Here is a 14,895-nt window from a genome sequence, read left to right as displayed (position 1 = left end):
TTTAAATTTTTTGGAACGCTATAACAAAACAAAACAGAACAACAAACACTGAAAAGAACTAACAGTGGCATGATAGTGTCTCCAGTTGAATGTTTGGAGACACTTTCTCATCTCCAAACTTTTGACTGGTTGTATTCTTTGTACAATTCAAAGGACATTTGTGCGACACAAAAAAAGTGTTCAGTTGTTTTCAAATAAGGAGTACACTGAGCTTGAGCAGTGTAACATATATGTAACACCACATTTCTATTGGTTATACTTTACAAGAAACTTGATTTTTTTTTGGAATAAGTTGCAGGCCAATACAAAACTTTGGACCCCACTGTTGCACACAAGAAACCGTGTTGATAATCAAAAAAGTTGTCTTGTCTTGACAGACTTCTGCTCCAGTCTGAAGATAACTGATCAGTCTCAGCAGAAGATCAGCTGCACCATCTTCTGTGGCAAACTGGAGTCCCATCCCCAAATCTTCCAGATTGGCAACATCATCCGCATGCACAGAGTCAAGGTTGCATCTCTGTTGGCGTATCAAATCTGACTTGGCAAGAGTTGAACGCCTTGATGTTCCCCACACAGGTTCACCTGTACAACGACACCCTGACGCTGCTGAACACCTTCGGTTTTTCCGCCTTGACGTTTGACGGGGCGGTCGGTGCCGGCGTGGAGCCCCGCACCGCCAGCAAGTCCTTCCACTTCACAGAGGAGGATCGCCGCGCCGTGGAGGAGCTGCGGTTGTGGGCCGCCAGCCAGGTTCTGCTACCCGCCGACGCTACGCTCACGCTGTCTGCTGTCCAGCCCAAAATGTACTTCGACCTCACCTGCCAGCTGCTCGCCAAAGCCACCGTCGACACCACGTGCACCCTGCTGAGGGTAAGGAAGATGGACATAAGTTGATGTGGCATTTTTATCTCCAACAATTTGTGGTTAGGAACGCGCTCCCATGACTTAAAAACACTTTGGCTCATGCGGCGTGCAGCACAGCATTCCATGAGGGGAATAGTGATAATTGTTATTGTGCGAGCCCTCTTTGATGTAAGTACATTGAAGTGATGCATTATTAGTAGGGGTGTCACAAGCTCTCGCAAGATTAAAATGTGATGAGCTTTCTCCTTTAGGAAAAAAAAAACTGGGACGATAATTATTGGGCGATATCAGGGAATTATGACACCATACTGGTAAATCCGACAGCATTAAACCAGTGTACCGTGTGTGTGTGTGTGTGTGTGTGTGTGTGTGTTTGTGTGTATGTGTGTTTGTTTGCAGGTATGGGACGGCACCAGGTGTCCTCACGCTCTGCTGAAGTTGACGGTGGAGCCCAACATTGTGGAGGGGCCCACCTTCTCTGAGGAGCGGGAGAAGCTCATCGCCAGCGTGCTGGTCTATGACAACCACGTGCAGTTTGCCCAGCAGATTAAGGTGAGTGTTTGAAGTGAGGCCTGGCAGAGGGAAAACCGCTTCAGTCTCGATATTAAACACACTCCAAAATACCGCTGACAGACAAACACGCAGAGAACTTCTCCCATTTGCCTGCGTTTTAAGACAAATAGAAAAGTACTGGGAGGGATGACGGCGTGCAGCATCAGCCAGTCTGTGCAAATAAAGCTGCTCTCTGCTGAGCCCTCTCAGATTACTGCGTGAGACTCAGGAAGTTGTTGTTTGTCTGGAAAACTGCTGACTGCACACACATTAATCAGATGGAGCCGCAATCTTCCGTGTCTTTTTTTTTTTTTTTTTTTAGGATCGACAGCTCGTGATTGCGCCGAGACTTTAAGAAGACTTCTGTTTTTTGACATGAACCCTAACGCCTTTTATTCAGTTAACCTATAAGCACTGGGTGCATGGTTTACATATATTAGCTCCCGGGTTCTCTAACAGTTGCGGCTCAATTTGTCAAGTACTTGTGAGTCAGTGAAACTTGAGTCATTGTAAACGGGAGTCAGTGAAACTGGAGTTGGCCAATACCTATGAGTCAGTGAAACTTGAGTTGGTGAATACCCTTGAGTCAGTGAAAGTCAATTTGTCGTGTACACCTGAGTCACTGAAACTCAATTTGTCAAGTACCCATGAGTCAGTGAAACTCAATTTGTCCAATACCCATGAGTCAGTGGAAACTCAATTTGTTAACTGTGAGTGAGTGGAACTTAAGTCATCGTACCCATGAGTCAGTGAAACTTGAGTTGGTGAGTACCCATGAGTCAGTCAAAGTCCATTTGTCATGTACACCTGTGTCAGTGAAACTCGAGTCATCATAAACGTGAGTCAGTGAAACTCAATTTGTTGACTGTCCCTGAGTCATTAAACCTCGAGTCTCGGAATACCCATTAGTCAGTAAAACTCAATTTGTCCTATACCCACAAGTCAGTGAAACTCGAGTTGGTGAATACTCATGAGTCAGTGAGAGTAATTTTTTTGTGCACACCAGAGTCAGTGAAGCTCCAGTCTTGAGTACCCAAGAGTCAGTGAAACTCAAGTCGGCAAGTGAGTGAGTGAAAGTTGGGTTGTTGTGAAAGTCATGCGTCTTGCACTTGTCGTATTGTTGTTTGCACCTTACCACTTACAACATTGGTTGTAACTGGTTGTGTTGTGCAATATACTTTAAAAGGATAGTTGGGATTTTTTGACATGAAGTTGTATGACATCCACATCAGCAGTCTCGGCAGCCGAGTTCTGGGCGGATTTTGGTGGTGAGGAACGTAGTTCCGGTTAGTTCGTGCGTTCAAAAGAGTGGACGTGACAAAGTATTTCCCCATTGTTGGACCTCCACTTTCTCACGTGTCGTAGAAACGCTATGACGCGCAATTTTGGTGGATTTGAAATCGTGACTTTTCCATAACATGGTATACTTCAAGCCATTCACCGGCCCATTCCTAAATGACATCATGTTGTCTTTGTGCTTTTGCTAAATAAACCCTTCAGCAATAATGACAGCTTTACGGGAGTCTGTTAGTCAGCAGGACGATAGAAAAACAAAATACAGTAATCCCTCGCCGCTTTGCGCTTCCAATTTTACAGCTTCGCTCTATCGCATTTTTTCTAAGATATACAAAGTCATTCAATCTCAGCCGTTTTTCAAAATTCAACCCGGCCATTTTGGACCAGTTTTGACTGATCTTTCAAGGCAGACAGAATATTGTCTTCTATGGTTATATAAACATGGAACCTACCAAGAGAAAGATTAGACTCCCAGTCTTTCGAGCAGTAGAACATGGGTAGGTTTCAGGAAAATATCAGTTCCCCACTAAAAACAGGACAAAACCAGCTTTTTGTGAAATGATACATTTCAAACATAACTTTCACCTTGACACAAATATTTTTTGATTTTGTGACAATATCTAAACTATACCAACATAAACAACACAAAAAGGGCTGTTTTACATCAAAATAAGAGTTAATTTACAAATATAACACTGTGAACTATTAACAACTTTCACATTTGCTACTGAACTACGTGTGTGCATATGTGCGCGCGTGTGCGTGGGCATGCGTTAAAATTTCCCTGCAATGCTTAACCTTCTGCACACTCCTCACCTCCATGCTCTCTCAAACTTCTTCCTTCCTGTCATGGTTTTTCCATCTATGATCCATGCCCAACCTCTAATTAAATGCAGTTCTGCCACCTTGTGGCCGTTTTAATGGCTTAAAATTGCTCTGAAGTGAAATCCATTTGTGGAGAGTTGCGTCATCACCTCTTTTTGCCGTCTAAACACGTTGTAGGGAACAGGCGTTCAGGTTTATAGAAACGTATTTCTGCTACTTTGCTATTGAATGAGTAAATTAATAAATCATACTGTGTCATGGTTGACTACGGTCAATTATTAGTTTAAAAATATGCATAGTTAAGTACATTTTACTTATGTTTTGACCAAATGAAACTTTTTCAAATGTAAAAATACAAATATAATTATATAATACAGCATATAATATGAATAAAATACTATACACCAGGGGTCACCAACGTTTTTTCTTCCGAGAGCTACTTTTAGAAAATGAAAATGGCCACGAGCTACTCATTTTTGTAGAAATGATTTTCATACCTTATTTCAACCCATACAAATCAAATATGCTTGTTTTACCAAAACATTCACACAATGCTGGTATCCACAACTCACATTTTATGTTTCAGAATACTTTTCTTCATAGTGTTCTCACATTATTAACTGAACACCTGAATGAAAAGCAGGCCTGCGGGTGCCTCATGTGGTTGTGGAGGCTACCTGGTGCCCGCGGGCACTGTGTTGGTCACCCCTGCTATACACAATACAGCGGTGCCTTGGTTAACGTCATTAGTCCGTTCCAGAAGGTCCGACTCAGACCAAAATGGACTCTAACCAAAGCAAATTTAGAAAATAATGTAAATCCATTTCACCCATTCCAGACAGCCAAACATGTTAACACAAAACACATTTTATAGATCGTAATTATAGTTTTACATGCAGAAAATAAGGAAAGATGACAAACGAATGGACATTCAACATCACTTTTACCTCGTTTTGTTGGATTGTTGTTGGATATTGCATTGCGCGATCACATGCAAGTATTGCAAGAGTTGGTCATCAAGATGGAGGTGTAAACAAACCGGACGGTATTCTGGACGCTAAAAAAGCGGGCGAACCCAAGACGAGGCAAAATTTAAGCAAAAATTTGGGATGTTAACTGAAAAACATGCTAACTGGGGCGGATGTTAACCACGGCATTCAGGAGATGTCGTATATACAGTTGTCCTCAAAATTATTCATTCCCTTGTTAATATTTGAGATGTATTTATTTTTGTGATGAAATGAATGCAAATTCTTAATTTCAAGTGTATTTTATTCATGTATTTTGAAAAAATGTCATGTTCAAAATAATACTTTTTTCTGCAAAAATGGGAATTTGGGGAAAAATTTGAATTTTTTTAAATGTGCAAAATAGATATCCTTAATTGTGCTGAACGATTTGATGTTGGAATTGGTTAAAAAATGTTGAAGTAGTGGAGTGATTAAGATCAAAGAAAAGTTGGAATTTTTGGAAAGTTAGCCTGAAGCCCTGGATGTGTGGAATGTTTCCATGGTGGAACGGTTTCAGTCGGTTGAGAAATCTGCGAATGGTGGAAGTTTGAAAAATGTCCCATTCGTTTTCAGTGGAAAAGGTTCTATCGAATTTTTGGAATTAAAAAAAAAAAAAAAAAAGAACAACACGGAACTCTATCAATGCTAACATTTGTGAGTCTATATTATGTCTTATTCATGTCGAGAGGGCTGTAGTCATGTTAAAAAGCATATTTAGAAGGACGTAAACAGGGTTTCCATCCTCTGCTACCAAAATCCTATTTTCCTGCATTTCAGTGATCACGTTGGGGTCTGGAACCCATCAACTGCCATCAACGTGGTGATGACTTTAAAGTATTTCCACAAAACATGTTTAGACAATGACAGTACGCGAGCATTGGGGCCAAGCGGGGTACCGACCCACCAGGTCCAGCAGATGGAGCTGTGGTGTGTGTGTGTGTGTGTGTGTGTGTGTGCGTGTGCGTGTGCGTGTGTTGTGTGTCACCCACGGGACTGGTTGGTGTGAAACAGTGTTGCTAATCGCTACTTTGTTGTTTTGCTGTGGGAGGAGATCAGAAAGTTTCTGTCACAATGAATAATTCATCGAAAAACGGCTTCAGGTTTGTAAGCTGCTTGTGTCTCTGCAAAGTAAAGCTGGAATCTTCTTTTTCAGGGTGTGTGCGCGGCTGAGATTTGGAAGCACATCCATCTTTATTCAGCTCTCTGAGACATAAATTGCTTTGTGTCAGTTGCAACGTCACATTGAATTACACACACTCACATGGGAATATTACGCCACAGTGTTGAATACCTCGTACCTGAGCAGCTTCATCGTACGTGTTGTCAAATTGCCTTTGACGTCAGACCGTGTTGCTGTCAGAGGACAATCAGTCCAGCGTCCACTTTGACTTTTCTGCTGCAAGTCTTTCCTTGTTTCTCTTGCATGTTTTTAAGCCCGCGCTGTCACATGTCGTCCAGCATCACAAGTAGTGCTTTACTTTTTGGCAAAGGTGACTCATCTCGCTGAGATTCACTCACCTCCTTTTCAGAGAGAACTTTTTCCTGAAAGTCTTTTTTTGGGGTTTTTTTTCCACCAGCGATCAAACAGGTGTGAATTTCCAAGGACATGCAGCCTACAATAATGACACGTAACAAGCTAATTACAATGAATGACAGCGGACAACTTGCTGCACAGCGCATCTCACAGCCAGAGCTGCTGTTTGCGTGTTTTTTGTCAAAAAGCACACACAACCATGAACAACGTATGCGTCTTTGTTCTGTGTGTTGGTTAAAGTTGATGAACTTCCCTGAAAGCCAAAGTCAGTAAGACTGTTAAAGATTAATATTACTGGTTTTTAAGCCACACCCACTGAACAGATTCATCCATAGATAAGCCGCACCGGTACACAAGCCGCATGTTTCCAGGTCGTGACACGGCATATTTAGTACACAGAAAGACGTTACACACAGTTTAAACATTGCCGTCTTCATCCTTCCCTTTGAAAGACCAGACGTCTTCTTGAATGAGCTTGCGATGGAACATGGAACCTGGCCCACTAAGGTGCACTATGGTCTCTCCAAGTAGCCGATGTGCTGCCCCTTGGGTAGACCAGGGTAGACCATGCTGGCCTGGCCCAGCAAGGTCCACCGTGGTAGGACACACTCTACAAGCGCCCTGGTGTGCCAGCCTGGTGTGGCCCAGCAAGGTCCACTGTGGTGGGACACACTCTCCAAGTAGGCGATTGCTTCCCCGGAAGTCAGGGTAACCAGGGTAGCGATTGGGTGGAACCACCTCAAATCACTGACTCATGGGTATGACGATTCGTGTTTGATTGACTCATAGGTACTCAGCAAATTGGGTTTCACTGACTCACAGGTACTGAGAAACTTGTGTTTTACTGACTGAGGAGTACTCGACAAATTGAGTTTCACTGAGACACGAATACTCAGAGACTCGAGTTCACTGACTTGCGGGTACTCGCCAACTCGAGGTTGACCGACTCATTGGTATTGGACAAATTGAATTTCACTGACTATTGGCTACTCGCTGACTCGAGTTTCACTGACTCACAGGTACACGACAAATTGAGTTTCACTGACTGACGGGTGGTCAGAGACTCGAGTTTTACTGACTTGCGGGTACTCGACAAAATGACTTTCACCGACTCGCGGATACTCGCTGACTCGTGTTTGACTGACTCATGTGTATTGGGGAAATTGAGTATCACTGACTCACGGGTACTCTGATTCTCAACTTTTAATGACTCAGGGGTACTCGAAAAAGTGATTGAGTTTTACTGACTCATGGTTTCGCACCCACTTCAGTGTCACTGACTCACAGGACTTACTGACTCAAGTTTCACAGTCAGCAAGTACATGAGTTAATGAAACTTAATTTGCTGCGAACGCGTGAGTCAGTGAAACTTGAGCCAGCCTGTACTCGTGAGTAGTGTTGCCTTTCCCATAAAGTGTATCAGAATGTTACAAAGACATGAAAGCAAGAATTAGAATGGGACACCTGACTCATGTTGGTTGGGAATCAGGAGGCTCAGGTCGTCCTAGCAGCTGAGACTTGTCACAGGCAGACGAGGCGTCATCACGACTCCAATTAACAGGGTTTCATTGGTGTGATCGCACCTGTTCATTTACAGCCAAGCAAGCATATCCAAGAGCCACATATAGACGTCACGCCCGGGATGCGAGGGAAGGGTTGATTGACCAGAAAATTAGGCAGCGTGTTCTTTTTAGGTTCTGTAATTCTTTGTATTTTTTCATTGTTGAATAGTTTGTCTCAAAAGCCACACCACTGTGAAGCACCGGGTGTGCACGTTATTAAACTAACAACAGACTTCTATTGTGGAAAGGCACCAACGCTAAATAGTTAACGTAACACATTAACACTTTTTCACCCGCACGTCTTAGGCTTATGCTAAATGAACATAACAAGCCAGCAAGTCCAACAAGCAAGTTCACCAAGCTCCCAATCTCATTCCACATCACTCAGTCGATTCAATCCAAGCCTAGAGTGCCCTGTCGTGGCTGTCGATGGTAATGTTCACTCCTTGCCTCATGTCAGTCAGTTTGAATTCACATTTAAAAACATGTTAAACTAATAAAATGCAGGGCCAGCCAAGATGTAGTAAAATATGGAAAATATGGTAATTGTGTGAAGGCTGCAAGCAAGCCAGTCAGATGAGCTAGCGTGCTAACCATTAGCATGTTAGCATTGTTAATATGCTAGCTAGTATCTTAGCCTTGAAGCCATTTTTGTAGCGATAAACTTACGTAAAGACTAATCACTAGCATGCTAGGTGTTAGAATGTTAGCTTTTTTGTTTTTTCAAAAATATAAACTTGCATAGACACTTAGTGTGAGGAGTTACCATAATAACTTGTGGGCATTTTTGCCATTTTCAAAGGTATAAACTTACATAGACAGTGGTTTCGTGTTAGGTGTTAGCATGATAAGTTTGCATGTTAGCATTGCTAGTATGCTAACATTAACATGTTAGCCTTTTTTAAACGATTGTCTTATATTGACACTTAGAACTATCTTAGATACTTCGAACTATGCTTGGTGTTAACATGCTGACAGCTAGCATGCTAACTGCAGCATTTCACTCCGGCATCAGGGTCCGCAGGACGCGACAGTGAGTGCAGCATTGCAGTTCAGTGTCAGCATCGCCAGCATTCACACGAAATTTCTCCCAAAACTGTACATTTCTAGTTAAAAATTATTTTATTACTTTCTCTATTTTTTTTCCCAACAAACGCGGTGGCAAAGAATGAAGTTATCACTGTGTGTGAGGCCGGCAGCAATGCATCATGGCTGCAGGGTTCCTTTAATTACATTTGTCAGACACTTGTCTCTAAGTAACAACACATCGACAGGAGAAGTGTTTGAACAATATTTTCTCCAATTGCCCGCCTCCTTTGGTGAATCACAGGGGATGTTGTGTGAAATGGACTGAGAGAAAGGCCTTTAGACCGCAGAATGGATCCCATAATGACAAAAGAGTAGATATTGTCTGTGTGTGTATGTCACCTCCACTGTCATTGATTTCCACCAATTACCCACACATACAAAAGAGTAAAAAGCAACATGTCACATGGGATATACAGCAGAGCCCCTTCAGTCAGAGAATTCTTACAAACATCCACTTCAATACATACAGCGTTTACTATCATAAAATGCTACCTGCTGCTGGTAGTGTTCCTCACCTTTGTCAAAGTTCCCGCGCTTGCAATGTTTTTTTGCAGTCGTATTTTCGGAAACAAACAAAACACTCAGCACTCAGAAATACACACTGCACCTGAACGCCTCATTGCTGTTAGGTTGTTCATCGTTCTGTGTGCTTTTTGACAAAAAACACGCGCAGACATAATAAAGATGGTTAGAGGATTCCCTGGCCGGAATAGCAGGGGCGTCCAGACCTTTTTCATCGAGGGTCGCGTGCCTAAAAATCACAGGATGGACAGGCCACTTGGATGTTATACATTTTGTAAAGCTTTGTGATTAAGGTGTAAAAGCCTATTATTAGTATAAACTTTTTCTTACACTTTTTTTTTTCTTCTTTTTCCATTTCTGTTGGTTTTTCCACTTTCCAAATATTTCAACATGGACGTGTTCTTTTTCTCGTAAAGTTACTACTTTATTCCCATTATATTGTGACTTTGTCGGAATACGAGAACTTGGTGGAAACCTAATTTTCCGAAACTTCAATCCCAGCCATTTTTCAACAGGCACCCCGTTCAGGAGCGCCCATTTTACAGCATTTTGACTGATCTTTCAGGGCACACAGACTCTTGTCTTCTGGGGCTATATACACATGGAACCTACCAAAAGAAAGATTAGACTCCCGTCTTTCATCAGAAAAAAAGTTTGTTTCTACCTTTTTCTCTTCTTGAGTAACATCCATCCATCCATTTTCTACTGTATGCCGCTTCTCCTCATTAGGGTCGCGGGGGTATGCTGGAGCCTATCCCAGCTGACTTTGGGCGAGAGGTGGGGTACACCCTGGACTGGTGTCCAGCCAATGGCAGGGCACATATAGACAAACACTCACATTCATACCTATGGACCATTTAGAGTCTCCAATTAGCCTAACATGCATGTTTTTGGAATGCGGGAGGAAGCCGGAGTACCCAGAAAACCCACACACACACGGGGAGAACATGAAATGCCCAAGGGAGAATCCAACCCAGTTCTTCCCCATCTCCTGACTGTGACTGTGTGGCCAACGTGCTAACCACTAGACCACCTCTTGAGTAACAGTTTCTGGAAAATATCAGTTCCCGACTGGAAAAGGGAGAAAGCCAGCTTTTTGTGAAAAGATGTATAACTTTCATTCTGACACAAATATTTTTGCCTTTGTGACAGCTCAAATATCTAAACAACTATACAAACATTGTTTGTATAATAACTTATTTACAAATATAACACCACAATCTATTTACAATTTTCACTCAGTGTGTGCACGTGTGTATCTTTTTTAGTCAGTAACTGCTATTTTCCTGAAACTTACCTTTGTTCTACTGCTGATTACTAAAGAACACAACAAGGTAGAAGCAAAGTTTTTTTCTTTCGATGAAAGACAAGAGTCTAATCTTTCTTCTGGTAGGTTCCATGTTTATATAGCCATAGAAGACAATATGCCGTGTGCCTTGAAAGATCAGTCAAAATGTTCTAAAATGGCCGCTACTGAAGGGGTTGCCTGTAGAAAAATGGCCGGGATTGAAGGATTTAATTGAATATATTCATTAGTTAATTTTTTTTTGGATAATTATGCTTTTTCCTCAAAATATTAGCACTATATTCTTATAAAAATTACAACTTTTTTCCATTCATGAAACAATGTTTTTTATTATTGTATTGCATCATAGTGAGAGACTGTCTAATATTTTGACCCTCAAGCTCCTGCTCATTATGTCCTGTTTAGCGCTCTCGGTTGATGAAATGTGAAATGGGGGGGCTAACGTGGTGCTTTCCTCACACCCACGCCGTTTCCTGTTTAGTGACCACGGCTATGAGGTGAATGGGACTTTATGTGGTCGGCCCCCCAGGCGGAATTCTCGCTCGGAGAAGCAGCGGCCGTGACAAAAGTGCACTTCACCGGCCGTCATTGATGTTCATCACACACACAGTAGTAATAGATGCACACATACATCCAAATGCTGTATTAAACACAATCATCCACCATAAATAAGAAGATGCAATGGACTGCCATTCATGACAGCTTGCTATTTTGATGCTGGAATTGAGGGTGTGTGTGTGTAGCTTTAAGCTTTAATGCTCATGAGCTGTGTAATAGATGTAACATATCACATACAACACACGAACATGACGTAGTGGTGAGTACGACCTATTATTTTACGAATTCTTTGGCCTAAATGGGGCAAAATACAAACATAAGGCAGTCGGAAAATGCATTCACAGAGGTTGTGATGAAATGTAGTGTTGTACATTGGTCACTAGGTGTCAGTAATGTTACTGTAATGTTGGGTGAGACACACAAGCACCAGTCTTGATGGTGCGGGGGACAAAAGTTTTTTGTTACAGCAGGCACAGTAGTCCCTACCACAGGCTACTGTTGCAGCTGTAACTCACGCCAAGCTAAAGCACCAACTCTGAACCCCCAATGTCACTTTCTGTCCGTCCTCTACTCATCTTTCCGTGCACTGAAACACATTTATAGCAACACACATGAGGCCATGTTTTATTTATGTCTTATTTTCTCTTATTATGTCTACTATATTGGGTAGTAGGAGTGTAAAGCTAACTATAGAGGCTCAAATAATGTCATAAACCGTTTTTAGAAAGTCATATACAGGTTTTGTATGTTTTATGTCATATTTTCTCTCATGTCTACCATATTGGGTAATAAGAGTGTAAATATAGTACTATAGAGTTGTTATTTCATATCTAGAAGACTCTAATAATGTTAAGCATTTTTAGAAGGTTGTAAAGAGGTCTCATATGCCTTATAGTCTCTGATTATGTCTACCATATTGGGTAATAAGAGTGTAAAGGACTATAGGGGTGTTATTTCATGTCTAGAGTGCTCTATTAATATTTTAGTAGGTTGTACATATTTTTTTATAGATCTTATGTGTCTTATTTTTGCCAATTATGTCTACTATATTGGGTAATAGGAGTGTAAAGGTGACTATAGGGGTGTTATTTCATGCTTAGAGGGCTCTAATGTTAATAAGTGTATTTAGAATTGGCTTTTGATATTGGCTTTCTGATATTGGCTTTTTTGCCGATATCCGATATGCATGCAATGCATAGTTTCTGGATTCTGCTCCCCATCAAACCCGCACAGGCACATGAATGAGGCATCGTCTCCGCTCCGACTCTTGCTCCATGCAATACATTGACGTATGGCTCTGCGGTCAATGCGGCACCTACATATACACTGTATACGTCTATGAGCTACCTCGCTCACCATTAGCCACGTCCTACCACCCCAAACACGGTTAAGCAAAACATCCGCTCAAGTATATGCTGCGCATTGACTGTTATTGCGACATGTGCTGAAAGAGCCATATCGACTTTCATTAAAAACGATACCTATATTCAATTTTTATGCCAATATCGGTCCAATAATATCAGTGGGCCAATTTTATAGGACATCCCTACTTATGTCGACTCTATTGGGTAACAGGAGTGTAAACGTGACTATAGGGGTGTTACTTCATGTTTGGAGGGCTCTAATAATGTTAAAAAACATTGTTAGGTCGTAAACAGGTTTTCTATGTCTTTTGTCTTATTTTCTCTTATGTTTACTGTATTCGGTAAAAGGAGTGTAAAAGTGTCTATGGGGTGTTATTGTATGTCTAGAGGGCTCTAATAATGTTAAAAATTGTATTTAGAAGGTGGTAAACAGGTTTCCGATGCTTTAACTATGAAAATATTCCATTTATCCATTTATCAGGAATCCTACTTTGCGGATATTTACTTATCACAGTCGGGTCTGGAACCAATGAGCCGCCATAAACGAGGGATTATAGGAGCTGTGGCCATCATAAAAGCTTTATTAGGTGTACAGGCAATGTTTTAAGTCACATTTAAAAATTCTTTATCAGTCATACAACTTTTTACATGATGGGTGCACGTTCGGAATTACATGTCCAGTTTAGAGGTTAGCTTGTATCATGAAAGTAGCCAATAAGATGTGAGCCCCGCATATTGCATTTGATCTTTAAAAAAAGCCCATTTCCTCTCAGTCAGAAATGAATATTTTCTTCCTCTCACCGAACCTCATCTCGACTGGACGAAAAGCCCTCATAAGCTCAGAGCGACCATTTTGAATTTTAAGGAATGCCTTTTTACCGAGCACTCAAGCGGCACTAACGCAGGGAGGCAGAGGTGGCGGCGGCGGCATCTCAGCTATCAGGCGTCAGGCGGATGTTGGTGTTTCGTCGCACCTGTGTAAGAAAATGGTTTGTTTGCTACAGACAGGCCCCGTTGCTCTTTGATCCCAGGATCCGTGTGTCCCACGCTCCCCGAACGCCTCCTGCATACATTCTGATGGTGATAATCTCTCCATTATGACTAAGTGTGGTCCCTGCTGGGCCATCTTATTGGGCAAATCGCTCAGAAACACCCCTCGTAAAGCACTTAACACGCTGACGGGTCTCTGGTCGCCATGCCAACGCCGGTAGCGGCAGTAGAGCGGAGAGCCTTAAATATTCTTAATCCCTCACAGGCGCAAGAGACAATGAAGGAAAAGCACTTTGTTGTCTTTGCAAAGATGCACCTTCCCGTGCTCACATCAATGTTGCCGTTCAGGCTGATATTCTCTCATTTGCATCCTCAAGCAATACAAATAGATTCAAGATTCAAGAGAGTTTTATTGTCATGTGCATGGTAAAACAGCAGTTATACCATGCAATGAAAATCTTATTCTGTTCATTCTCCCAAGAAAAGAAAGAAAACACAAGTAAGAATAAGAACATAAGAAACATAAACAACACATAAACATATATACCAATAAATTAAGCAACAAAACAGAAGAGACATTAATACAAATAAATAAATAAAGTGCTATGAGTGTGTGCGTGTGTTGCGTGTGGCGTGTGTGAGTGCTTCGTTGACAAGCCTGATGGCCTGTGGGTAAAAGCTGTTTGCCAGCCTTGTGGTCCTGGACTTCAAACTCCTGTAGCGTCTGCCTGACGGTAGGAGTGTGAATAATGAGTGTTGTGGATGTGTGCTGTCCTTGATGAGGTTGTGTGTTCTGCGTAGGACTCTAGATTTATAAATGTCTTGCAGTGAGGGGAGAGCTGCCCCAACAATGTTCTGTGAGGTCTTGATCACCCGCTGGAGTGCCTTCCTATCACGTGTTGTACAGTTACCGTACCAAACAGTGATGGAGGCGGTAAGGACACTTTCCATAGTGCATCTGTAGAAGCAACTCAGGATTGTGGTGGACATGCCAAATTTCCTCAGTCTTCTCAGGAAGTACAGTCTCCTTTGGGACTTCTTCAGAATTTGTTGGGTGTTGTGAGACCAGGTGAGGTCCTCGCTGATGTGTGTGCCAAGGAACTTGAAGGTTTTCACCCTCTCCACCTCAGTCTCATCAATAAACAGGGGTCTATGCGGCTCCTTTTCCCTTGTTCTTGGGTCGATGATCATCTCTTTAGTCTTATCTGTATTGAGAAGGAGATTGTTATCACGACACCAAGCTATGAGGTCCGCCACCTCTCTTCTGTATGATGTTTCAACACCACCAGTGATCAGGCCGATGACTGTAGTGTCATCCGCAAATTTAATGATGCTGGTGTTGTTCTGGGAGGCCACGCAATCGTAGGTGAAGAGCGTGTAGAGGAGCGGACTTAGCACACACCCCTGTGGGGTCCCAGTGCTC

The 14,895-nt window shown here is 42.2% G+C and overlaps 1 protein-coding gene across 4 annotated transcripts in view; it reads left to right on the top strand.

The window, feature by feature from the left end:
• The window catches only part of pot1 (protection of telomeres 1 homolog), a 60,122-nt gene that overhangs the window by 27,235 nt on the left and 17,992 nt on the right, over window positions 1-14,895 (top strand). For all 4 annotated transcript variants that reach the window (XM_054775810.1, XM_054775811.1, XM_054775809.1 and 1 more), the window contains exons 8-10: window positions 378-508; window positions 577-870; window positions 1,264-1,416. In XM_054775810.1, coding sequence (XP_054631785.1) covers window positions 378-508; window positions 577-870; window positions 1,264-1,416 — 578 coding nt within the window. The remainder of the gene's footprint in view (window positions 1-377; window positions 509-576; window positions 871-1,263; window positions 1,417-14,895) is intronic.

The sequence above is a fragment of the Dunckerocampus dactyliophorus genome, chromosome 5 (genome assembly GCF_027744805.1).
Source record: "Dunckerocampus dactyliophorus isolate RoL2022-P2 chromosome 5, RoL_Ddac_1.1, whole genome shotgun sequence".
Taxonomy (NCBI): Eukaryota; Metazoa; Chordata; class Actinopteri; order Syngnathiformes; family Syngnathidae; genus Dunckerocampus; species Dunckerocampus dactyliophorus.
This window is presented reverse-complemented; position numbering and strand designations above follow the sequence as displayed.